This window comes from Clupea harengus, chromosome 10, assembly GCF_900700415.2.
Source record: "Clupea harengus chromosome 10, Ch_v2.0.2, whole genome shotgun sequence".
NCBI classification, from domain to species: Eukaryota; Metazoa; Chordata; class Actinopteri; order Clupeiformes; family Clupeidae; genus Clupea; species Clupea harengus.
The window spans coordinates 4,286,278-4,310,762 of record NC_045161.1 but is presented as its reverse complement, the minus strand read 5'-3'; the positions used below and the strand labels follow the sequence as shown (position 1 = coordinate 4,310,762).

At 42.3% G+C, this 24,485-nt stretch overlaps 4 protein-coding genes and 1 non-coding gene across 11 annotated transcripts in view; 4 read left to right on the top strand and 1 right to left on the bottom strand.

The window, feature by feature from the left end:
* The first annotated feature begins 75 nt into the window (after positions 1-75).
* Positions 76-2,874, top strand: kng1 (kininogen 1). The gene is made up of 7 exons (XM_012842193.2): positions 76-374; positions 640-750; positions 963-1,038; positions 1,364-1,533; positions 1,726-1,833; positions 1,973-2,065; positions 2,410-2,874. The coding sequence occupies exons 1-7, from the start codon at positions 171-173 to the stop codon at positions 2,731-2,733; spliced, it is 1,086 nt and encodes a 361-aa protein (XP_012697647.2). The 5' UTR covers positions 76-170; the 3' UTR covers positions 2,734-2,874.
* A 147-nt stretch (positions 2,875-3,021) lies between these two features.
* Positions 3,022-9,843, top strand: LOC105913199 (eukaryotic translation initiation factor 4A). 2 transcript variants are annotated; one of them, XM_012842238.3, is made up of 11 exons: positions 3,022-3,599; positions 4,932-4,989; positions 5,288-5,420; positions 5,646-5,785; positions 6,299-6,467; positions 6,662-6,771; positions 6,930-7,073; positions 8,456-8,593; positions 8,673-8,762; positions 8,968-9,047; positions 9,144-9,843. In XM_012842238.3, exons 1-11 carry the CDS (start codon positions 3,571-3,573, stop codon positions 9,286-9,288), a joined length of 1,236 nt encoding a protein of 411 aa, XP_012697692.1. In that variant the 5' UTR covers positions 3,022-3,570; the 3' UTR covers positions 9,289-9,843. The 2 variants fall into 2 exon arrangements, with proteins under 2 accessions (XP_012697692.1, XP_031430915.1); XM_031575055.2 differs by lacking the exon at positions 3,022-3,599 and having other exon boundaries at positions 5,717-5,785.
* LOC116222193 lies at positions 6,514-6,587 on the top strand. The gene has a single exon (XR_004164525.1). It is a non-coding gene; the product is annotated as a small nucleolar RNA SNORD2 (small nucleolar RNA).
* A 410-nt stretch (positions 9,844-10,253) lies between the features above and the next one.
* On the bottom strand, positions 10,254-17,178 carry rfc4 (replication factor C (activator 1) 4). The gene is made up of 11 exons (XM_012842239.3): positions 17,032-17,178; positions 16,151-16,272; positions 15,624-15,702; positions 14,012-14,091; positions 12,680-12,799; positions 12,306-12,449; positions 11,979-12,099; positions 11,693-11,818; positions 11,471-11,551; positions 10,713-10,826; positions 10,254-10,446 (listed from the first exon to the last, which is right to left on the bottom strand). The coding sequence occupies exons 2-11, from the start codon at positions 16,261-16,263 to the stop codon at positions 10,351-10,353; spliced, it is 1,074 nt and encodes a 357-aa protein (XP_012697693.1). The 5' UTR covers positions 16,264-16,272; positions 17,032-17,178; the 3' UTR covers positions 10,254-10,350.
* Positions 17,179-18,328: 1,150 nt separating this feature from the next.
* mcf2l2 (MCF.2 cell line derived transforming sequence-like 2) overlaps positions 18,329-24,485 on the top strand; it is a 67,417-nt gene continuing 61,260 nt past the window's right edge. For 3 of the 6 annotated variants that reach the window (XM_031575048.2, XM_031575052.2, XM_031575046.2), the window contains exon 1: positions 18,330-18,672. In XM_031575048.2, coding sequence (XP_031430908.1) covers positions 18,429-18,672 — 244 coding nt within the window. In that variant the 5' untranslated portion in view covers positions 18,330-18,428. Of the gene's footprint in view, positions 18,673-24,485 lie in introns of all 6 variants that reach the window. The other 3 variants (XM_031575047.2, XM_031575051.2, XM_031575054.1) reach the window with 3 other exon arrangements.

Below are 24,485 nucleotides of genomic sequence, written 5' to 3'. Positions count from 1 at the left end.
GTGATGTAGTGTGTCGTTTTATTTGGACAAGTGGGTGCGGGGTGTACACTGAATCCTCTGGTATATAACAGTCAATCATTACAGAAGTCCAGAGGGGTCAGGACTGCACACGCCGTTGCTCTCATCCAGTTTCCCCCCTCTTTGGATCTAGGATACATGTTCTTGCCGTGATGCTGGGAGCCAGGCTGTCCGTGCTTTCTCTCTGCTGCCTGCTTTGGGCTTGTGGACAAGGGCAGGAGACCCAGCAGGCTACACAGCTTTTCTGTGATGATAAAAGCGTAGAGGAAGCAGTGGATTCAGCTCTGGTTAAACTTAATGGGTTCCTGACTACGGGAAATCAGTATGCTCTTTATCAAATTCTTGAGGCCAAGAAGGTAGGGTACATTTTCTTTTCAATCCATTTATTCAACTGTTTGATTGTGATACTGACATTTACAGTACAATGTGTTGATATATCCCAAAACTGCAGATATTCAGTAAACATTTTTATGAAAAACCCTTTTTGTTATATTCAGTCACTCCTAAGAAAAATTGACTATGACATTATAAATATCACATTAAACTACTTTAGACAACCCATACCTGTAGAAGTTACACTGATTATCTTTGCAATGTGAGCCACCTTTTTTTCCGTTACAGGTTGAGAATAGCACAGAATTGTCACTGCGCTTCACCAGCAGGCAGTCAGATTGCCCAATAGGGGGAGACAAAGCATGGAGAGACTGTGAATATTTCCCAACTGGTCCTCAGGTGAATGCATGTCTCAGTTGGACAAACTCATTAATGTTGACTATGCAATATTTACTTTCAAACCCCATGTTTTTGTGAGGACACTTGAAACAAATGAAACAATCACATGAGATATTTAGAAACCTTAACACTCATTGGCCAGTTGTAAGTAAATGGCCCCTAAATTGAGGAGCCCTGTCAGTCAGCTGATGTGCTTGCTTGTGTCCCTCTAGGATCCCAAAACTTGTGAAGCAAATGTCTCTTTGGCAGAGGGAAGTCCAGAAGTCCATTTTGTTAGCTGTGCTTCTGGTAAGCTCTGGTTTCCCAATTTGTTTCACAATATCTCTACATGAACCTTGCATGCTTCACTTAAGATAGTTTTTTGTCCCATTCATAGGCGATTCAGTGGACAGATATATTAATTCTATGCCGATTGTATTTTATTTGCCAACATAGTGCTCGTTTCAGACATTCTCTGTGTGAAAAAGAATATTTGTTATTAAAAGAGTGTTGTGTGAGTCTGAGTGATTTTCAAACTCAGTGAAGTTCAAATTTGCATTTAAATTTGTAATCTGTAGTTTAGCAACTGCCAAAATCATATGATAACACAATGACAACGCTCTCCTGTCTCTAGAGCCTTTAGTTACTCGTGATCGAGTCCATTGCCTGGGCTGTCCAGAAGAATTGAATCCAGATAGTGAGGACTTGAAAGAGCCATTGAGGTTCACGGTTGGACAAGCAAACAATGCGCATAATGAGCCCTTTCTCTTTATATTGAAAAATGTTGTCTCCGCTTCAAGACAGGTATGTATGTCTTCATCGGTGGGTTAAACATATTCTATTCAGCATTCCTTTCTTGTCTTTCATATTACTTCACGCCATGCAGCCATCTTCCATTATGACATGCCACTCTTATGTATTTCAGTGTACTTGTTTTTGTGAAAATCTGTGTCCACAGCACAAAACTAAAATGACTGTCTGTTGGATAACTTATAGGTGGTAGCTGGATTCAGGTACAAACTGAGATATAATATGCAAAGTAGCAATTGCACTAAAGAGGACTATAAGGAGGTGACAGAAGAATGCCACCCACATGAAAACCCGGTATATTGATTTCTTTTATTTAATCTCAAATGTAAAAACATATTTATTTTGTTCTTGGATATTCTGAAAATCAATGTTTTACCTGCAAGACACCTGTAAATGTCTCTGACTTTACTTTTAATTTATGCTTTGTGTCTAGATGTATGTGAAATGCAACTCTACTATTGATGTGGCCCCATGGCGGCATGAAGTACCAGATGGCAGTGTCACCTGTGAGCCTGGTGAATTTATTGTAAGTGTAGTCTAGTTCGACTGTTAACATTGCGTAAAAAAATTGTTGGACAAAAAATGGATCAAATTGTCCATTTGCAGCCAGCGCATGACCCCTTACATTTGAAGTGTCCTCTTCTATATCCAGACAACCACAAATAATTTATCTATTCATCAAATGAAAAAAAATGGTTGGCAGTTATGCTAACATACCTTCTATTTAACCATGGTAGACGATGATAAAACAAGGGCCTATGTGTTTTTTTTTACTGTAATTTTGGCTGTATATGCACTATATCCAAACAAACAAATCTTCTGTCTGAACTAATATATCCTATAAAGTTGTCATTCTAAATTTACGTTTAGACTATTAATACGAGGAGGAGACCTCCAGGGTGGACTCCACTGAGGACCCTTGTTGAACCTCCAACGGCTGCCAAGAAGGAGTCCTCAGAGGAGGAACAGGACATCCCACTAGAAGCCTCCACAGTTGCAACAGATCTGGAGATGACTGTACCTCCCACCATGGTGCCTCCTATGCTTCTGCCCTTCGACACCCAGACCTTTCAACCTTTCAACTGTCCCTCAAAACCCTGGAAGCAGTTTACTCCACCGACTGCTCCTGCCCCACCATCGACAAGTACCTCAAATACAGATGGGCTTTTCAACGATTCAGATTTGTTAGGATGAATATAATGTAGCCTTTCCACATGTATAAGAGGTGGTTTGTAATAACAAGGAAAAATGTCACTGTGCTCTTATTTGAGAAATGCTTAATAAACTATTGACTTATTTCAGAATGTAAGGAAACTCAATAAAATTTTAAAGTAATTCTCTATTGCTGAGACCAAACTGAAAGGGGACGGGGGAGGTTAGATGGTTGACTCACTACCCAACACTTGCTAACTAGTGAGTTGCATTTAAACTGGCGTTGGTCGTTTGAAAATAACCAGATAGGCTGTTCCTTTGTAAATAAAGTTATTTTAATTGTCCAAACGGGAAGAACCTTTCCTAGGCATCTCATTCTCTCATAACACATTGGCTCAGACATCAACTCGAACTTGAGTCCAGACTACCACGACATTAGTTACCAACACTAAGTATGTTTCTGATACTACTCAACTAATTTTTACAAAATGTCCTGATTCACCAAAAGGCATATATAGACAAGTCTGACTGTGTTTCCCACTGTTCAGTTAAGTCCTTTCCAAACTACCTTCATGGACACCGCGTAGCAACCACAAATCATTTAATTTAACATTATTGCGTTATCCCTCCGCTGGAATATGTAGATCGGTGTTAGATGCGGCATCCGGTGAAGTATACCAGCATCTCATGTGGTGTTTTTCTATCGGTTTAATATACTGTTTTTGAACATGGGTGTGGGTACCGGTATATCATTTAGTGGAGAAAATTAAGTGGAATAGTTAAATAGGTTCTTCACCGGAAGTTTTGCTGGTTGATTTAAATGTTCTGCCCTATTTACGTACTTCCTCTTCAGTCGAGCCCCGAAGACGCGGCCAGATCATGTCAGGCGATTCTGCTGATTATAACAGGTATCAGCGAAATAAATATCTGTGTCATTACGTTCTAATTCAAGAAATCTCGATATGCATGCATTTTTCTTTGAATGTGTATTTTGGTGTGTCATGCACAACATTAATTATGCCTGAACGATTACCCAGCTGGGGTTGCTAGCTTGCTGGTGGTGTCGGTTTGACAGCAAGCGACCCAGCCTGCAAACTACGCAATGGCAGTGAGGAGGGCCCTGGTGGGCTCTTTCATGGTGTATGTAAATGAGCAGTTTGGCAAGTATAGCTTGCATTGAAGAACTGTAAACGAGCTATTCATCACAAGATAAACTACCATGCTAGTAAGGCAAGCCTAGACAACGCATATAATTGGGTATGAAGTGCTAGTATAGCTGGTTGATGGATGATAGCCAGTTAAAATTGGCCAGTAACCTTAACACTGGTTAGTGTACTAGCTTTGTGACGTTATCTACCCATTTGAATTTAACGTCACATTTTTTACATAACGATGTTCAAACTAATGTTGGTCGATTGGTCAGCTAGGTAATCACCATCATAGACATATATACACCTATGGTCACCATCACTTCTTAATAGAAACAACAACGTTATCAGTAGTTTGCAAGCTTGATGTGCTATGATAATCTAACCGATAGGCTACTACTCAAATTTGTCAGCATGCCAATGCTCGAACCCCACTCTGATGTTAACTTGCACAATTTGAAGAATAAAGGTTGAGCGAAGCGTATTTTCCCTAATCTTATTCAACGTGTCTTGTCAACAGCTGCATCAAACAACAGAAGCGAAGTAGTTCCATACCTACCGTTCTCTGAACATATAATAAACGTTATCGCTAGTCAACTCTCTGTTAGCCTGGGGAGGTGGGTGTGTTCACGTTAGCGCGGTATGATCTACTGTGATCTTGAAAGTCTACTATAATTACTTGGCCATGTTTTAACTTAAAGACTTACATGTTTGCACTTGGCACACATTCAAACTAACGAAAGCGCTTTTGAAGAGAAGAGGTCAGAACTGCTGTCAATTGTCAAAGTAACGTGATTCAATGCTAGGTCAGCTGTTTTCCGCCAGGCTCCACAGAATAATGTGCCAAGATGTTCCGACGATAATTTGAGTTAGACATGGTGAACTGTCAGCTTTTCTGATTCGTACATTTAGTTGAAATTGGTGGTGTTTTGAGTTGTCTGCTGGATAGTGCCAAATTATCGAAGATTTTGGAAACCTCCTGAAAGTGTTCTCACGCTTTATGGCTTAAAGCATCACGTGGTTAATATTTACTTCAGGTGTCAGTGTTGGAAAAACACATTATCTTTATTTTGTTATCGATTGCTTTTAAAGCTCCAGAGATAGAGACCATGGAGGCCCAGATGGAATGGAGCCTGATGGTGTCATCGAGGTAAGTTGTGGATTAGTGACCGTTTCATTGCTTCAGTTTATAACCTGCTTTACATGTGAGCCTTCCCTCAAACTGGTGTTGCGAGCTTTAATTTACATATTTTGTAGAATGGTAAATTGATGCTTGTTTGAATACATAAATAAAATATCCCAAACAGCATTACCAACCCATGTTGGCTTTTTAACACTCTCAGAATCAAACTACAAGTAGCTAATGTTTCCTGGTAATATGATGAGCATTATCTGGTTTTGAAACTTTAAAAAAAAAAAAAGTGTTTTTTCTTGTTGTGCATTTTTAGAGCAACTGGAATGAGATCACAGACAACTTTGATGACATGAATCTGAAAGAAACCCTCCTGAGGGGAATCTATGCCTATGGTTTTGAGAGGCCATCTGCGATTCAGCAGCGGGCAATCATTCCATGCATCAAGGGTACCTTAAAAAAATTACAATACCGATGATCGTCTTCCCAGTATAATAGGAATTATAGGAATTACTTTCCATAATGCAGTAACTGCTATGGGGGTTAAAAACTCCTCATTAGTATATTTATGGGCACATTCCAAGTCTGGAATGAACCAGCAAGTTGAGATTGTCTCTAATGTGAAGTCACAAGCTGAGAGTGTCTCCTCTTGTGTTTGTGCTTTAATTTTAAAGGTTTTGATGTTATTGCTCAGGCCCAGTCAGGCACAGGAAAGACAGCCACTTTTGCCATTTCCATCCTGCAGCAGCTGGCGATTGAGCAGAAAGAGACTCAAGCTCTGGTACTGGCTCCAACCAGGGAGCTGGCCCAGCAGGTATGCTGCTCCTGAGGTGTTAGCCTCAGCATGAAGGTAGTGTGGAAGATGCTCTTAAGGGTACTTAGGTTTGCATCAGTTCATAACTTGGCAAGTGACATGTGGGCTCAGGGATGGGGAGATTGATTGAATTCAGTATTGGGATATTTTGTTGGGTAATATCGCATTTCAAGGATCAACCTCTTTTGTGTCGTTAATATTTAAAATGGGCATAAATAACAAAATGCATTAATTTTAGCCATATGGTATTGATTTATTTCGTTTTTGACTATTATTACTACTACTTCTTTGGGGATTTTGAAAAATGTCAGTATTAAAATGAGCAAAATAGCAGTGCTTATGTATTGGTGGCCTAAACTCTATTGATTCCCATTTACAATTGATTTGATTCTGTTGTTAAACATGGTAGAGACTTTGAATGTGTCCTCCTTCTGTCATTGGTTGTTGAAAACCCAATATGGATTAATGTAAATTTGATACAGCATCAACATTTCTACTTTTGTGTGTGTTTAGATCCAGAAAGTCATTTTGGCTCTGGGTGACTACATGGGGGCCACCTGTCATGCCTGCATTGGTGGTACAAATGTACGCAATGAGATGCAGAAACTCGAGGCGGAGGCTTATCACATAGTGGTAGGGACCCCCGGCCGTGTCTTCGACATGGTGAACCGCGGATACCTTTGTAAGTGATCTTTGGCAATTGGCCTGGAAGATTCATGTTATTTGAGTAGTAAAATGATGCTCTACCATCTTTCGGGACTGACTTCATAATGGAGAAACTTTGACTTGTTACTGATTGCTACACCATAACCTGATGAGTTTTGGATGTTTTCAAAGCGTTGTTTATGGCAACAGTGTGTTTCTTTCTTGCTACAGCTCCTAAGTGGATCAAGATGTTCGTTTTGGATGAAGCTGATGAAATGTTGAGTCGAGGATTCAAGGATCAGATATACGAAATCTTTCAAAAGTTGAGCACCAACATCCAAGTGAGTTGCTATGATTTAAAAAAATGTTTTTCCCAATTTAAACCGTTCCAAGAGATGCAAGAACTTTGCATAGTGTTCTCGCCATGTAGCCAGCTACACCGTATTAGACCAAACTGAACTGTGTGTAGAATGAATGAATGGGCTCTGTGTGTGGACAGGTTGTGCTTCTCTCGGCCACCATGCCATCTGACGTGCTGGAGGTGACCAAGAAGTTCATGCGGGATCCAATCCGCATCCTGGTGAAGAAGGAGGAACTTACCCTTGAGGGTATTAAGCAGTTCTACATCAATGTGGAGAGAGAGGTGAGTGTGCCTCCTTGGCTTAAATCCGCACTGGCATAGCAACAAAAATCAACAGGATCAGTGTACTGAACTTATGACAGCCAGCTGTGACATTATGCCTTTCAAGATAAAGAACTTAGCAGAGAACAATTTCCGAGGAGCTAGAAGATATCAACTACTTATCGTTTAATTATGAAATGAAAATCCTGTCCGTCCAGTGTTCCAAGTACTCTTGTAGAAGCCAGACCATAGTTAACATGGCCGAGACACACATCAACTGAGACTATGGAGGAACTGCTGTTGCTGAATCTCAGAACTCCTACTGGGAGGTAAAGATGCTCAATGTGGCATTCCCATGGACTTGTATGAAGACGATTAACTTAAAACCAACCGAAGAGGGCACACGTCACCTCGCTACTCATTGAGCTCCACTGGCTGCCGGTAGCTGCTCGCATTGAGTTCAAGTCACTTATGCTTGCCTACAGAGTGCTTGCTGGTTCTGCTCCCACCTACCTAAATGCTCTTGTAAGGGCAAATGTTACACCCAGGACACTGCACTCGTCTAGTGAGCGTCGTTTGGCACTGCCGTCTGTGCAAGCACGGCAATCCAGACTATTCTCATTTGTAGTTCCTCGTTGGTGGAACGAACTGTCTAGTACTACCAGAGCAGGGGCGTCCCTCTCTACCTTCAAGAAGCTTTTGAAGACCCAACTCTTCAGAGAGCACCTCCCTTCCTAAACTGGCACCTTGACTAGTGCTTAACTTGCACTTCAGCAGTTACATTCCTGCACTTATTTTTCTTTCTATGTCGTTTTTCTATTTTCTTATGTAAAGTAAAGTAGTATTTATTGTTCCACCAGGTTTTTATTGCTCCTAGCTTGACTGTTCTCTCCCTTGTATGTCGCTTTGGACAAAAGCATCTGCTAAATCAGGGGTTTTCAACTGGTCTTGTCCCAGGGACCACCATTCTGACTAGAAAGTAATTTGCGGCCCACTGATGTGCCTGCACGCGCGTGCGTGTTTGTAACCGCCGCCACCACGCCCCCTCCCCCTGCACACATATTCAGCCTATAACACTTAAATATGTGAAATTATCAGGGTACATCACTTGCCATGCAATACCGCCGCGGACCCCCGGTTGAAAACCCCTGTGCTAAATGACTAAAGGTAAAAATGTAAATGTTAAAGACTAATGCTTTATAAACTTCTGAGCCCCCTATAGCAGAATGAAATAGAAATACCAGAAACCGAAAAGATGTGAATTTCCCTTTGACCAGTGTAGTGTCCCTATTCAAGGACATAGTAATGGTGTTGGAGAGGTGACCAAACCCCACTACATGTGATGGAGGCCTGTGTTGTCATTTCAAAGGTGATGACCCGTTTCTCTCTTCTCTTACCTGCAGGAGTGGAAGCTGGACACCCTCTGTGATCTGTATGAGACTCTGACAATCACCCAAGCCGTGATCTTCTTGAACACGAGGAGGAAGGTGGACTGGCTGACAGAGAAGATGCACGCCAGGGACTTCACCGTCTCTGCCTTGGTGAGATCATTGTGGGGGGAACGGACCCCACTTGTCCAGAGACATGTTGATTTTTGATCTCTCGTCCTCGTTGTTGCAGCACGGAGACATGGACCAGAAAGAGCGCGATGTGGTCATGCGGGAGTTCCGCTCCGGATCCAGCAGGGTCCTGATCACAACTGATTTGCTGGTAATTTCATTATTTTTAATATTGTGCATTGGCTGTTTAGAGTTGCATAAAGTCATGTTTTTATTTGAATGTAAGTATATAAGTGGCCTAAATGGAATGACGACACTAAATCCAGTTCCATTTGTTGGAGTGGAATCTTTACCCATTCATGATTTGGATGAATAACCGTAGTGATCACGCGGTTACGTGTACACTTTCATTGCAGGCTCGTGGAATTGACGTGCAGCAAGTCTCTCTAGTCATCAATTATGACCTTCCCACAAACCGAGAGAACTACATCCATAGGTTTGTGCTTTTTTTGGCCCCTATATTTGCACTGCCCTGTGGTCTTTAAAAGGAATACATTTCATTGCAGTGCTCTGTTATCTTCTCGTTGCACAGAATTGGACGTGGTGGCCGTTTCGGCAGAAAAGGAGTTGCAATTAACTTTGTAACCGAGGAGGACAAGAGGATTCTTCGGGACATCGAGTCCTTCTACAATACTACTGTTGAGGAGATGCCTTTGAATGTGGCTGATCTGATTTAAACTCTGGGCTGGTGTCTTGTGAGGTGCTCTCTGTGGCTCAAATGAACAGGTGCATTGTGCTTATTTTATTGGAAAGTGGTTACTCTTGTCTCAATGCTGAACCTGGATAAGAAAACTGATATTTTGCAGTGACGCAGCCACGGTGGTGAGTTCTCTTTAGGGACCTCAGGAGGCACGGTGCTCTTAACAGTTAGACTAGGGTGGGGTGCCAGTAGAAATGGGCTCTTACAGAATCTTCTTTCGTAGGTATATATTTCCTAGACCAATACAAGTGTGTGTAATAGATGTTCTTTATCGTTTGATAATTTACTTGTGGACTAAAAGGTATAAGTGCTGTATTAAGTCTGCCAATTTTCTTCAACTAACAAACCTGCAGTTATTCTAGTGCTTGGTTCAGAATTTCTTTCAGAACTTTTCAGATAAGTTTGTTAAATACATTGCACAATTGTTTTAAACAAGTGACCCTAAACCTCTTACCTATGGGCCATAACATAGTAGCACCTACCTGATCTTGGCTTGTACATGACCAATTTTGAAATAAAGTGGAATATGGTTCCTTGTGTGTGTTTCCTGACTTGGAGGCCAAGTGGTTGATGGTGACCCAATCTAAGTCACAGTACTTGTATCTTTAAGTCAGTTCTCAGCCTCCATTAAAAAGCTAAACACACATGGCAAGTGCACGATGCTTTCCACTAACATTATAAGGCAACTCTGCTTGAAGATGCACAAACCCTAACGTTGACCTCACTGGCCCTCAGCGTGTGTGTGTGTGTGTAATACCTTAAAAGTTGTCGGAGTGGCTGACCATTATCCCACACAACCTTACTAATCTCGTGGGACCAAACACGACCTGGGCACTTTCGGACATACATGTGAATATACTAGTGGACCTGCCATCTTGCCAACTCCCTGCAAACAAACCCCTCACACCAAAGGAAAAAAAAAAAAAAATCAAAACACTTTGCTTCAAAAATACAAAGGTTTATCACAAAATGTACAGAGAGGAAATGGGAGATGTTGACAGGTATCCACTAACGGGGTAGTGATGCGAATCTGGCCAGCTCAGGAGCTCTGAGTTGCTTGCTGCATTATCACTGAGGTCAGACTCATCAACTGCAGATATTCATCAGCTCCATCAGCTAAATTCTTATCAACCACCTGTTAAACAAAGGCGACATGACCTAATGTTATCAGGAGACAAAACACTGTTGCAGTATGTTGAATGGAAGTTAACCATTATACCGCCAAGTTCCTGTCAAACAGTTACACTAGTAATCATTTTATTTCTGTGTAGAATGCATCAGAAACTATAATATTAATGGCTAGGAAACAATTATGGTCAATAAAGTTCCTGAAACACCCTTTAAGCTTCAGAGAAACTCAAAATAACAAGCCCCATTTCATTTCTCAAAACAAAAACTCACCGCCATTTTTTCAGCAACGACTGATTTCTGCTTGTCATTGAGGTGGCCCTCGATGATGCAGTCATGTAGCTGATTAAGAATCTGTGTAGCAGCATAGCCATCATCAATCATATTCTGTTTGGAAATGACAGAAGAAACCAGTGAGTATGAAGCGGGGCCTGTCCTGTGTCTACTGAAAGAACTGGCCCCAAAGTACAAGAGACCTGAAACACCAGATTGCTGACTATGACCTAGGAACCTCTGTAGGGCTCCATATATATATATATATGTGACAATTTTTAATAAAATTAAGTAATTATAGCCAGAGAGCCGTTAAGTCTTCCATTTTAAGATTAATGTGGGTGTGTCTTTCGAGGCACGTTGCACAACTGTTGCCATTGCTCACTACATGCAGATGTGGCCAGGTAAGACCACTCAAAATGAAATATAACAACATCTCAATACAAAGCTGGATTTCAGGAGATACATTACACATGTGTTATTACTTATTAAATTCATTGGAATATAATGTCAGTGGATTGCACTGGTTCCTTAAACTGATGTATTTCAGTGGAGGGATCTTGAGGAATCATACTGTATCTTAAGCATTCTTTATAATTGTGATGTAAGAAATGGTTGTCAAACATGTTTGCAAACTTGTTCTGCTGTCTTAACCGACACGCACTGAAACAAGACCAGGCATGCAATCAGAAAACCAGTGAGATGCACATGGATGCACAAGTGTGGTCTGGGGTTTGCTAAAGGTGATTACGACTTACCTTGACTTCTATCTGCATTTTATCAAAAGTTCCTTTGTGACATATCTGAAGCAGATTGTCTATGACATTAGGGGGTACCACCTACACAAACAGATAAAAAAAATCACATCATATCACACTCTTTATAGTAAAACCTTCCCAGTAGCAGAAATAAAGGTCGCTAATGGCCTTGAAAGTATGAAGTCAAATTGATATGCCCTTTTAGTCATTGGCTGCACTCACCCCAGCGATCTCTAATATGATACTCTCTGTGATCTCTGCATCTGCATTGAGCCTGGCTGCACTCTGTAAATATGTGATGGCTTTCCTCAGATCTCCCTCCGACACCCTCACCAGCTCATCAATTCCCTGGTGGAGAAGGAGGAAGAGAAATTCACATTTTCATGAAGTGCCATTGTGATGTTAACAGCAGTACATCGTCACATGTAAACAGTGAGTCATGGTGAAGGAGTGGATTGTACCTGGTTACAGCTTTGGACGCTCTGTTTAGCAGCTGTTGGTCATTTACCTGTTGGGTGTACTTCAGGTTCTCCTTCTTGCAGATTTCTAAGATTCTCTCCTCCTGGATGCCATTGGCAAGAGGCTTGAAACGGAACTTGGAGCATCTGGATGTCAGCGGTTCAATGATCCTGAGGAGTCAATGCACATAAACACAAAGGTTATAAGTCTTTCAAATACTGTTGTGAAAGAAACAGGTGGGAAATGATATATTCTATCTGCCCAAACTTTTCTGGCTATGAGGGTTTTAAGAAAATGGGAGTCCATTCTGTTCCAGACTTCCACCTGTCCTACTATTATTAGAAAGAGCTTGAGTACAGAGTGGGCCTGACGAGACCTGCTGACGTAGTTGCAGATGAGGCAGAAGCGTGTGGTGCGCGCCTCCTTCTCCATGGTGCGTCTGAGGCAGGCCTGGGCTGCGTTGGTCATGGAGTCCGCCTCGTCAAGAATGATGATCTTAAACGGAGGACAAGGCTTCCCGCTGATGGAGAGACGGTCAGACAACATTGAGTATAAAACGTGATTACAGACATCAACAAGTCATTTAGCTTACGCAATTTCTGAAAGCGGGATCTTCATCCCTATATCATATGGTTGAATAGGAGTATGGACCCTATGTAGGTCTCAAAGGTAACTAGAACTATATTTGGGTTTGGGTAATTCAGGAGTGAACAGAGGGGGAATTCTGTGGAGACAGGTTGATGCACTCACTCAGGACGAGATCCTGCTGCAGTTAGCTGGGCAAAGGTCTTCACTTTCTTTCGGACCACCTGGATCCCTCGTTCATCAGAGGCGTTGAGCTCCAACACCCGCTGTCGGTACAGCTCAGGTCTGTGATGGATGACAACATAGAGAACATCCACATGTAAGGAATAATGGACAACACAGCGTTCAGGCAGCAGAAGATGAATCCCATTGGAGGTGGTAATGCGGCCATGACGCCCAGACCCAACCCAAGGAGCTTGATTGATGATTAGACTTAAACGTTTAGTGTCCAATCCCACACAACACCGGAACACTCAATAAATGTTTTTCACTATGAGTGGGAACAAACTGTGTGTGTGTTTGAGTTTTTAAGAGCATCTCCCTTATCGCCTGGGAAATAACAAGCATAGAGGACTTAGACTGAATCTCATAGTTTACTGCAGAGCTCAGATCAGAGCAAAAATCCAATTTTTAAACAGGTGAAGACAGATGACTGATTATAAAACATCAGTCTCTCAATGGAGATAAGCCTCTGTAAAAAAAAATCCCTGCAAATCATTTCTGATATACAAACAGGAGTGTTAAAAAAAAAAGCTCACTTCTTCAGATCCACAATTTAACAAAACCTCTAGACAGCTTTGCTCTGGAAAGGCCATAACATCTCTAATATTATTACATGAGGTCATAACTGCCCTCTAGTGACACAGGAGAGCCCGGTGAAAGCCTCTCGGAACAAAAAAGAAAAAAAAAAAACCTCAGGAATCTCTTCTCTGGCTCGAGTGGACATGGCTCCGCAGCCAAATGAAACCAGAGCACTCAGCTGTTTTTTGTGTGACTGTCCCCAGCTGCACCCGAAGCAGCGGCTCCAGCTATGCCCTGTTCCCTGGAATGCAGCACCGGGCTGAGAGGCATTCTAATCGGGTGCGAGGGGGGAGAGAGGGGGGGTACAGAGTGAAGCTTCCTGTAGCTTGGAGTGGGCTGATGCCATCTTTAACACGGCATTGAAAAGAATGCTGGGAGGTGCTGATGGTCAGTGAGAAAATGCAGATATGAACCACGAGAAACACATGGGGCAAAACAGAGACAGACTGGAGCTAATGTACCGACCAAGACTAGACTACAGCACCGTTAGCACAACAAAAGATTAAAATGCACCAGGCGTAGATAAAGAACACATGCTGTAGAAGACAGAAACAATATGCAGCTGTCAAACACATTACAGTATGGTAGATATCCCAGGAGTAAAGCATATTGGAGAACTGAAGCACAGTGTGTGAGAGAGGAGAGAGAGAGAGAGAGAGTTAGTGTGAGTGTGTGTGTCGAGGTCGAGTATCTCACCCATAGAGCTCTCTAGCTGCTGCCAGGATGGTGGAGGTCTTTCCTGTACCGGGAGGCCCATAGAACAGTAAATTGGGCAACTGCAGTAAGGAATGAAAGTGGAGAGTAACGTTTGTTAACAATGATGCAGGTGGAAAAAGCATTGAACAAAAGCTAAAGTAACTTCATCCCAACAAATGTGATCGAAAAACCACTGCTGACATATTCTTTTAGGTCTGATTTTAACTTAAATTATTAACTTATTTAATTAAATCCTCCTTTTAAATCACACTGCTTAGACGCGCCAGTATACAAACATGGCTTTTTCAGTACAAACACCTAGAATGAAATGGTCTTCCTCTTTCCTATGTGTATTTATAGGGGCTATATGCAAGACCGATGCACTGTGTTGTCCAGATTTCTACTAAAGTTAGCATGCTAACCAGCTAGAGCCACTACTGTACAGCCTCTTTCATAATACCACTTTGTACCTCAGGGGGTGCTAGTGAGTCACTGTAGCCAAAAAAGTAAGGCAAAGCAAGACTGTGGTCATGGGCATAAGCTCATATTGTCAGGAATGGTGATTTTAAATCACTAAAATACCATTTCAGAGGCTAAAATAATGACAGTTGATTGTTCATTTCTGGAGAAATTAAATTCTCAACTTTTCCGAGCGCTGGATTGAATTTACTAATGGACCCTAGTTAGCATGCATATTCTGTAGTCAGTAGCATTCATGTAGCTCAGTAGCAAGACCATCAGTTAACATTAAAGGTTAGACTATCAGCTAGGTTTAAAGCTTGAGCGCTTAACCGAAGACCTACATGGTCTGTTCGCATTCGACTAAGTTAATGTAACATATAAATATCAATCTATGTTGATGGAGACACTAATTGTAATTTAAATATCTTTCAATCATATTTGTTTTCATACTACACATAGCCTTCAGCCTCCCCCACCTTGGCCAAACGTTTTGTTTACCTCTGCGAAGGGAGAGGAGGTAGCGGTGTACAAACAAAGTAATACACTGCCCCCAAATCTGCTTGGGGTAGGGAGTATGGAGTATTTAGCTCGCTAGCCAACAGCTAGTCAGGTTTACATACAGCCCCTTTAAGAAAAGCAGACCCTATATAAACCCAAATTACAACAGGCTAATAAAGAGGCAAACATGTCAGAAAGGAGAGGTGAGGAAACGTCACTGTGTTGAGCGGAGAGGCTCATTAACATAGGAGGTAGCTTCAGTGCTGACCAGCAACGCAGCACTAGCGCCCTCCACCTCCCTGTGACAGGGGGTTCAATTACACCCTTGCCCCAGGAAGACCATCTCAGGTTCAGGAGCAGCACACAGCACCTCACTACTAATAGTGTAGCAGAGACACACTTTAGAGAGTGAGACAGCTGGGTGATTGGTCACACACCCAGTCAGAGGGCTTTTTGCTTACTGCGTGACAAAACGGGCATTATGTCACTCATAAATAATTACACTGTGATTTGAGAATATATAATTTGACTGAGGGACAATATTTTCAGCATGTTACATGGCAAGGCAAAGCAATGTCCAAAGGTACAAAGGAGAGGCACACAAAGTTAGTTTCTCACTGCTGGGCTGTCGGTATGATGCCAAAAGACTTACATCGGCGCCCTCCAATGATTTCTTCAAAACAGCAACCACCTCCTCTTGATAGGCCACATCATCCACACACTTTGGTCTACTGTAAAATGAAGATATTCTTTATTTGCACTACTATGCAACCGGTTATTAACACATTTATGCAGATACCAGAAGAAAAGAGGTGCTCTCTCTCTCTTCAATATGAAAACTCAGAGCAGTTTAGGCCTCAAGGACTTGAAGGAGGTTTCATCAAACTCATGATTGTCAACAGTAGGCTAAATCCAAAGGTACTGTATGGTAATACAGTATGAAATATCTGAATCTTGTATAAAAATTCTGTTCTCTCATACACCATATTAGATTGCAGATTTAACACTGGCATAAAATGTACACAGAATTATTAATTATTACACATTCTAAGGTGGAACAGCAGAACAGTTCTCCAATTAATAACCTGAACACAGCAGGTCTCTCTGTGTTCCACAAGCCACTGACTTGGTATAATCGAAATGTTTGCAAATCTTTTGGAATGTTCATAAGTGACTTACTATTTCTCTACCCATGGTACAGCCTTGGGTTTCTTTTCCCCACTCGATCCAGCTGCTTTGTCCTTCTGAAGCTTGATGCTCTGGCTGGATGTTCCTTTCAGAAACGCCTGCATTTCTATTACCTAAAGGCCAAATGCACAGTCTGTCTGTTAATGCATGGTTCAACAACTGAGCTCTTTGGAGGACAGAATGCTTCCAACTTATCTGTCAAAAAAGTTTACCGACAGGAAACCGACAGTCTAACATCTTAAAACTACACTAAAGCACAGTCGACAGCTGCATAACTGACCACTTGTATGAAGCAACGAAGCATTGTGTGCGTCTATTTAAGGTCAAGCAGAAGCATTTAGCATGCAATAGACATCGCCTAGAAACTTAAGCATTCTGAATACCAAATATTAACGTTAGCTGTACCACCTGGCTAGATTACTAGCAAGACGTGTGCATGGGCCCCCAAAAAAGATGACGGCTGGAGACGTATCTCAGTCATTTCTTATCTTGTTAACTGCTTAAGAAGCCAACTTTTCAACTAACTAGCAAACCTAATAATAAGTAATGTGAATAAATTATAATATAGACGCCTCAGTTATAGATGTTGAAAAGAGGCTAGCTGGCAATGCAAGCTAAAAACAAAAAACCGACAAACTCAGCTCACGTCGTATCTCGAAATTCTCCAGTTGTAAACTTCTAACAGCCATCGTTCAGTGATCATGCTGCCGGTGAACGTTACCGTGTTCTCTCGCTAGCCAATTTAGCAATGTTGTTGTATGGCTGTTTGACTGATAATCCAAGACAGTTTCAGGTGATTTATTTAGTAAGCTACATCAGATAGCAGCGTAAACGACGCAGTTATATGGGTACAACAATGCAAACGTCCTTACCAAATGAAGTGCGTCCAATAAAAGTTCCAAACACAATCAAATTCTTCACATTTGGTGGCAACGATGTCATATAGCAAATGCAAAGGATTCCCGCCAGTCGCATATGTTACGTCTTCTTCCGCTTACGTCATGGCGCGTTTTCGAAATGGCCATATGGTACGGTGTTCTGAATGCGATAGTTTGTTATGGGTGATGATGTATCAAAGTTACATGCATACATCTTTGATCGTTCCGTGATGTAAATGCTCTTATGCCAAGAGGAGTGCATTTTCTGTAAAGAAAAATACAACAGTCAAACAGAATCGACACAAACTTTAATTTGCAAGTTAAAAAATAATAATTCAGGCAGCCTACTAAATAGACCTAAGCTATAGCTACATGGCAGGCAGATAATAGTGCATAGTGATCGTGCTCATTTTTGTCCTACTCCAGGTGGACTACAAGTAGATTATTTTAAAATATCGATTGTTTGCTGTTTTACTCGATGAATTGTGGGGAAAGTGAATACTGATAGCCTATCGTTTTATAAAATGCAGCTTATGAAATAGTCTACACTACAACCCCCCTTTCCACAACACTGGGATGCTTGGGCGCAGCTGCTGTCTCCTCCTTCATCACCGTTTCCAAGGCAATCGTTACGGTCCCAAGGGGTAATGGACGGGTGGGTAAGATGATAATGGCTGCCTGCCTGATTGTTTACTCCAAAATGTGAAATAGATCTCAGCACAGCAATCCATGCTGTAGACTATGTACGTGTCCATGTGTTCTACATTGTTTGCATAGACTTCTTAAAGAATACAATTATCGAGATCAATTAGTGTTTTATCAAAAATAGACCATTAGTATGTCTTTTAATTCTAATTTGAATGTGTTATGTGGTGAAATGCGTATGTTTATATCTTTCTAGACCTAATGTATCACTGATTACACGTTACACATTTAGACTACAGAATTTATGACATGACATTATGATTTTTTCCCCTAATAAACTTGTGTAGTCTAGGCCTAGTCTAGTCTAGTTTAAAAGCTAGAGAGACAGCTCCAGTCCACTGAATCCTTAGCTCCAGGTTTTGCAATAAAACACCCATTTTCCTAATCACTCCCTCTAGGCAGGTGCCTGCGCTCTGATTTGTTGTCTCCAGGAGCCTGAATCAGCCTCTGTGACAGCAAATCCCAGGTTATTGGCAGCCAGCTCCTCACGAGCACAATACCACTGAGAGGGAGGGAGGGAGAGAGCGGGTTTGTTTGTATGCGTGAGCAACATCAATAATTCACCACCTCTTTAAGCAATAAGAGGAAAGTACTCTCCGTCTGTGTCCTCAGTTGTGTCTCCCTCTCCTCTGCTCATCCTGTGGAAGGTACCACTGGCTGGTGAGCAGGGAGTGGTCTGTAGCATCATGCGCATGGGGGAGCCCTCCAGCGTGTGCGGAAGAGACTCGGTGGAGGAGAGGAGCGTGGAGGAGGAGGAGGAGGAGGAGAGGAGGAGGGGAGGGGAGTTAGAGCGGCGAGTGGATGCTACTGCTGCTGCTGCCGCCGCCACCACCCTGCACATACACCCTGCGATGCTCTGCTGGATGCGGGAGGACGAGATGTCTGTACAGGAGTTTCTGCAGCGCGTTGCGAGCATCATCCAGCATGTGGGTGAGTGTTAGCCCCTGTCCGGAGGATCAGTGGTGGATGTGTGGGATGGGGTGCTGCGATGCTGTGGAAAAGAGTAAGGATGTGGGGGAGGTTTGTCGCGTATACTGCTGTCAATTCTGTATGAAGAACCCGATACAACTAGAAGGTACTCTATGGATGGCATGCTAATGGGGCCCATGGATTTCTCTGCTGAGCTAGCTATTTGTCAGTGTTGTGGTCTGTGTGACTTGAAAACCTTCATTATTCCAGTTGTGTTAAAAATGCTCAAATTAGAGTCAGTGAGTGTCCCACGGGCAAGCAAGGTCTGTGATGATAACATGCAGGTCTGTCAGTCAGATTTCTCCACTTATATTTTGTGGACATCGGAATATAATCTTAAACATTTATAAATTATCTCAAAATCTTTATCACAGGGACTGCCATATGTCATCCTCATTGCTGTGGATTAAGTACCACAGGCTACAGTTTAATTACAGTTTCAGTCTCAATTACATTTATCGTTACAGTCTCTGGTTTTAGTGTATCTTAGAATCAGGTCAGTTGGTTCTCGAATGTCAAGTCAAATTGGGGCACTGATACAGTAGATACTCACCCGACTTCCAATTATGAGTTTTAGTGGGGTTTAAAAATGATCTGAATGTGGGTGGGCACATTTTAATTAGTTGGTGGCAAATTTAGCTCCTGAAACACATTTCACCGTATTTAAAAAGAATTTACACAATAAAACATTAGTCTCTTAAAAACCTCTAAGCTGCAAGTAATTCTGTTTTTGTCCGTTAACTAGATAAATAGACTAAATTACAGGAAAGCTTTTTTCTGTTGTTAATAACAATGACATTTCAGTCTTATAAAACTGAAGGTGAAAAAAAGGAACCATGAGCAGATTTTTCCCTTGTAAATCTCTCGCTGAGCTGTTGTGTTCCTCAGGCTGCCCGGGGTTTCTCAGGCAGGGCAGAGGAAGTAGGTTATTGTGCCACGCTGGAACTCACGCGTTTCTTGTACATCAGCAGCTCCGGCACTGCAGCAGCCCTTGGGGGGGGGGATGGACGGACAGTTGCCATGGAAACTGTACGATAGGCAGTGCCTGCATACGGCCTGTGCATTACTCCATATTGATGGGGTAGAAGCCGTCCGGTCTGGGCTTGCCTCGCAAAACTCCTGTTCTCCAATTCTCCAAGGAGACCTAATTAATGCCACCATGTCAAGCCAATGAGTCACTTCTTGGCACTCAGACATTTGAAGTGCCTTAGAAAATAGATGGGAGTTATTTCTTCTGGTCATTAAGCGATTATTCAGAAATACATGTGGTTAGACTGACCATTTTAAATAACTCTGCATTTTTACCCAGATCTAAAAACATCTCATCAGCATTTGACAACTGATATATAACACCAGGGTGTCAAAATAGAAGAGAATATAAGTGGCATTATTTAAAGCCTTGTTTTAAATTTTGGTAAGGCTTTGATACCTATCTTTTTTATTTCCTAGTTACACACCATGAATGATGCTTCGATCATGTGATGTGTAGATGATGCTGTAGATCTTTTAAGCTACTGGTAAAGTAGAAAAGCATTTGTGAGGAAATGGCACCCGGCGAGGAGGTGGGGGTGTCAGTATTGCAGCAGTGATTCAGTGTGATTACAGTTCCACCTTGTGAGGCATGACTGACTCACCCCGCATCACAGAATCCAGGCTGGATGTGCATTCTGATTGGTAGATGGTGACATCATGTTTCCTGGAACGTAAGCTATGTGTAATTTACTGTACAGAGCAGTGTTATGAAGGGTCCCACATATATCACGATGCCCAGCAACCTTCATGTTTGCTTCCTGTTGTAGTAGGAACATCGTAGAGGGTTAAATTAATTCTCTAATCATACTATGTGCTTATCATCAGAGAAGGAGTACTTACCATTTCACACCTTCATAAAAATCACAATACCCATAAAATAGATATAACTAGATATTACATTGTGTCTCTGTGCTCAGCTCACAGATAGCCTACCTCTAGCCTTGCAGGGGAAAAAAATAGAATAGAAATTCATTGATTGGGTCATCCTCCTCTAATTAGGCTAAGGGGATTAACACGAGCATACCACTCTCAATGAGTTCTAGCACTGCGGTAAACAGAGAAATGAAGCTGTTCGGGAGAGTTGGATCAGCCACAGCAGACAAGGCCCACAGCTGACCAGGATTTTTATGGGGCAAAGCAACTGGAAAATACATTAATGTCAAGTTAATCAGAACAGTATGTGCTTTCAAAGGCACTGGTGTTACAGTGCATACGTTCTGCACATGTCTTTGCAGAGAACACCCTTTCAGTGGTGAAGAGCAAATATTTTTTAGAATGTTTTAATTCAGTGAGGTGAATGTATGATCTAATTTGGGGAAAAAACATTCTCACATTGCGACTCCTCTGGACAATATTATGAACTATATAATGCAATGGAAATATGTGTAAATAAAAATCACCATAAATAAATGAAGTATAGTAATATCAACATTTTCAGTGACATATACAATGCACTTAACCATTTCACATTTCATGAATGTTTTTTTCCCAAGTGACTATACAGTGTTAGTCAGTGCCTCACTATCAGGTCTATTGTTTGTTCTGTGTCGTATTACTGACATCAGCAGGGTGTTTGCTGGTACAGTTTATTTAAATTAACACCGGCCTCAGCACACTTGGCACTGTGCCACCCTCATTCAGTGATACCGCCATCCCAGGCCTTGGTACACTATAAGACAATGCGGAAGTCTAAAAAAAAAAAAAAAAATGGCTTCCATGGCAAACAGCACCAAAGGTGAACAATGGAAGGTCATAAGACTTCCTTCCCCCTTCCCCTGCTCCTGATGTAATCCTGCCATCATACGTCACGCTTAAACAGACCTCACAGATGACTTCCTTCTTCGGCTCAGTTCAACTGGCTGTCTGTGACAAAGGTCCTCAGCGGCGAAAACACCACATCGCAGCTCTTCCCTCGAATGTCCAGTGTCCCAAAACTTTCTCCAGACTTTATAAGAGATGTCTTGGTCTGTCTTTTTTGTGTGTCTTGGTCTGTCTAATTGTGACCAAATTATGATCTTCATATCTCACATTTAATGTGAGTACATGAATCACATGTATTATCTATATATTGGTATACATTACATACTGTACATACATGCATACAAGCTACTTTATGTACAGCACTGCACAAAAGGTCTGACCTTTGCACTGTGTATGTGAGAGAGTATGTGTATTTTTATGCTTCATAATGCTGGTCAGTGCCAGTGCACCCTTGTCTCTGCTGTGGTAAGCTTAATGGTCAGGCTGAGGGCGTATGGTTGTATTTACTCAGCCATGCGAGGCCTCTTCGTTAGGATGCGGGCGTGTTTTCATGCGGTTTCCTATTTGTTTCACAGTGGAGTCCCCCTTCACAGAATTCAGGAAAACGGTTGCCCCTGTTTTCTTTCCCCCTTCTTGCGTAGGCTCCCTCCTGACGCAGGCCACAATTTACAGTCACTTAAAAATAGGCAGGAGCACAGTGGAACAATAAAGCTCGGCCATCTGGTAGAGCCACGATGTGTTTTAAACCTGACCCTCAAACTGGACCGGTTTAGCTCCGGTGGTTTTAAAACCTAAACAAGCATTTCCATGTCTTCATAGTGTCTGTTTTTGCAGATTGATGTTGAGATTTCCTGATATGGATTAAAGAGCCAAGATCATTTTTGCTTAGCTGTTGACATTTGAGGTTCTTCGCCTTTGAGTGTTTGTTTTAAGTCGGAATTCATACAGTGGAATAACGTGACTCTGTGTCTGTTTGGCTTCAGAACACGCATACGTGTAGCATGGCGTGTCTTTCAGCCATGTTTGTGGGCGATCTGTAAAGAACAGCTCCATCGAGAGATAACCCTCTGGCCAGATGATGACAGTTCAGGAAAGAAATGACACATCTCGGGATATACGTACCACACTCACTCAGGAGCCAGTGGGATACTGCCTGGATGTATACACATATATAATCAGAAACTGAGTGTGTGTGTGTGTGTGTGTGTGTGTGTGTGTGTGTGTGTGTGTGTGTGTGTGTGTGAGTGTGAGTGTGAGTGTGTTGGGGAGGAGGGTATGAGCATTTGCCCATACGTATGTGTGTGTGTGTGTCTGTCCATATGTGTGTGTGCATATGGACCCAGTAGGACAATCCCCACATAGGAGAAAGCCCAGAAGGCTGCATGACTGTGAGCTGTCTGAGCCACCACGCAGGGGAGGAAGAGGCGTCATGGCAACCAGAGGAAACAGGGACGTCCCTACAGCATTTGCCCCCGTGGCTGGGGAGGGGGCTGAGGGGTGGGGGCAGAGGAAGTGCACAGTCCGGATCCAAACACAAGGGCTGTTGCTTTTAATATGGCCTCTCATTCCTGTTTTCATGTTTTTATTGCATGCTGCCAAAGGGCAAAGGTCACGCTGCTCCGTTCCAGGAGCCCCCCCACAGTGATGTCACGTGCTGTTGTTGCTGGTGACCTTCAGCGCTCATATTTGCAGGTGTTTGGGGGTGCTCTCTCAGCTTAATAAACTGCATCCTCACAAACATAGCTGACTTACCTTTCACCCACAAACCATGGAAAAACATCCATAATGCTTTTGTACATTTTTGAGTACAACATATCATCAGTTAAAAGTAATAGATATGAACAGATTTAGTAGAGCACGGCATACACCAAGTGGATTTCCTTCAGATCGATGCTTGATTTCCACACTGTATTTTCCGTTGTATTTATTCATTACGCTTCTGGTCTATATTAGGCCCCCCCTGACTGCAGTATGTAATCCTGGCTGATTCTGTTTGAACATCACACGAGGTGAGATGACTTTGTGCTTTATAGTCCCATGATCTATGACACTACAGGACAGGGGGGAGATGAGATTACAGTGCATTATGGGATGTAGTGAGTGTTGGCGTGGGCTTCACATCCGGCTAATGCCACTCAGCTAATGGCCGAGAGGAATAAGAGGCTGTGTCCATTATTCTCTTGTCTCTCCTCTCCTCTCGTCTCTGCCTGCTGGCTTCCTCTTCCTCTCTATCTCGTTCTTACCTTCTAGCAGTCCTCCCACACATACTCCCTCATAAAGACACACACACACACACACACACACACACACACACACACACACACACACACACACACACACACACACACACACAAACACACAGACACAAAAAACACACACACACACACACACACACACACACACACACACACAAACACACACACACACACACACACACACACACACAAAAAAAACACACACACACACACACATACACATACACATACACAGACACAGACACAGACACAGACACAGACACAGACACAGACACAGACACAGACACAGACACAGACACAGACACAGACACAGACACAGACACAGACACAGACACAGACACAGACACACACACACACACACACACAAATCCGAAGGTAGAGGGATCCACAGAGTGCTCTTATCTGGAGTGCCCTGGAGTGTGAGGGGGAGGAAGAGAGGCTGAGATGGCTAAACTGACTGAGGGAGACTAACAGAATGTCTTGAGCCTATACTGCCATGTTCAAGTTTGTCTAAAACCCAAAACCCTTGAAGGAATTGTACATTTTCTTCAGTTCCTTCATGCAGACTCACTGCCAGTTTTTACTTCCCTCTTCAAAAATATGATAAATCATCAGTAACTCGGTGATTCAATAGTATTTATGCCCTTACAAGTATTTAGTGTCAATAGCAGCATTGTTTTTTATCTAACAGCTGTGATTGTATATATCCACTTCCTGTCTGACCAC

Bases quoted from the DNA above. Each gene is read 5' to 3' on its own strand.
- kng1 (XM_012842193.2), top strand. From the start codon at position 171: ATGCTGGGAGCCAGGCTGTCCGTGCTTTCTCTCTGCTGCCTGCTTTGG. The intron at 1,534-1,725 runs GTATGTATGTCT...GATAACTTATAG, and splicing joins TTGTCTCCGCTTCAAGACAG to GTGGTAGCTGGATTCAGGTA. The intron at 1,834-1,972 runs GTATATTGATTT...CTTTGTGTCTAG, and splicing joins GCCACCCACATGAAAACCCG to ATGTATGTGAAATGCAACTC.
- LOC105913199 (XM_012842238.3), top strand. From the start codon at position 3,571: ATGTCAGGCGATTCTGCTGATTATAACAG. The intron at 4,990-5,287 runs GTAAGTTGTGGA...GTGCATTTTTAG, and splicing joins AGCCTGATGGTGTCATCGAG to AGCAACTGGAATGAGATCAC. The intron at 5,786-6,298 runs GTATGCTGCTCC...GTGTGTGTTTAG, and splicing joins CCAGGGAGCTGGCCCAGCAG to ATCCAGAAAGTCATTTTGGC.
- rfc4 (XM_012842239.3), bottom strand. From the start codon at position 16,263: ATGCAGGCGTTTCTGAAAGGAACATCCAGCCAGAGCATCAAGCTTCAG. The intron at 14,092-15,623 runs GTAAGTCTTTTG...TCCTTACTGCAG, and splicing joins AATCATTGGAGGGCGCCGAT to TTGCCCAATTTACTGTTCTA. The intron at 11,819-11,978 runs GTAAATGACCAA...CTTCTCCACCAG, and splicing joins ACCTGAAGTACACCCAACAG to GGAATTGATGAGCTGGTGAG.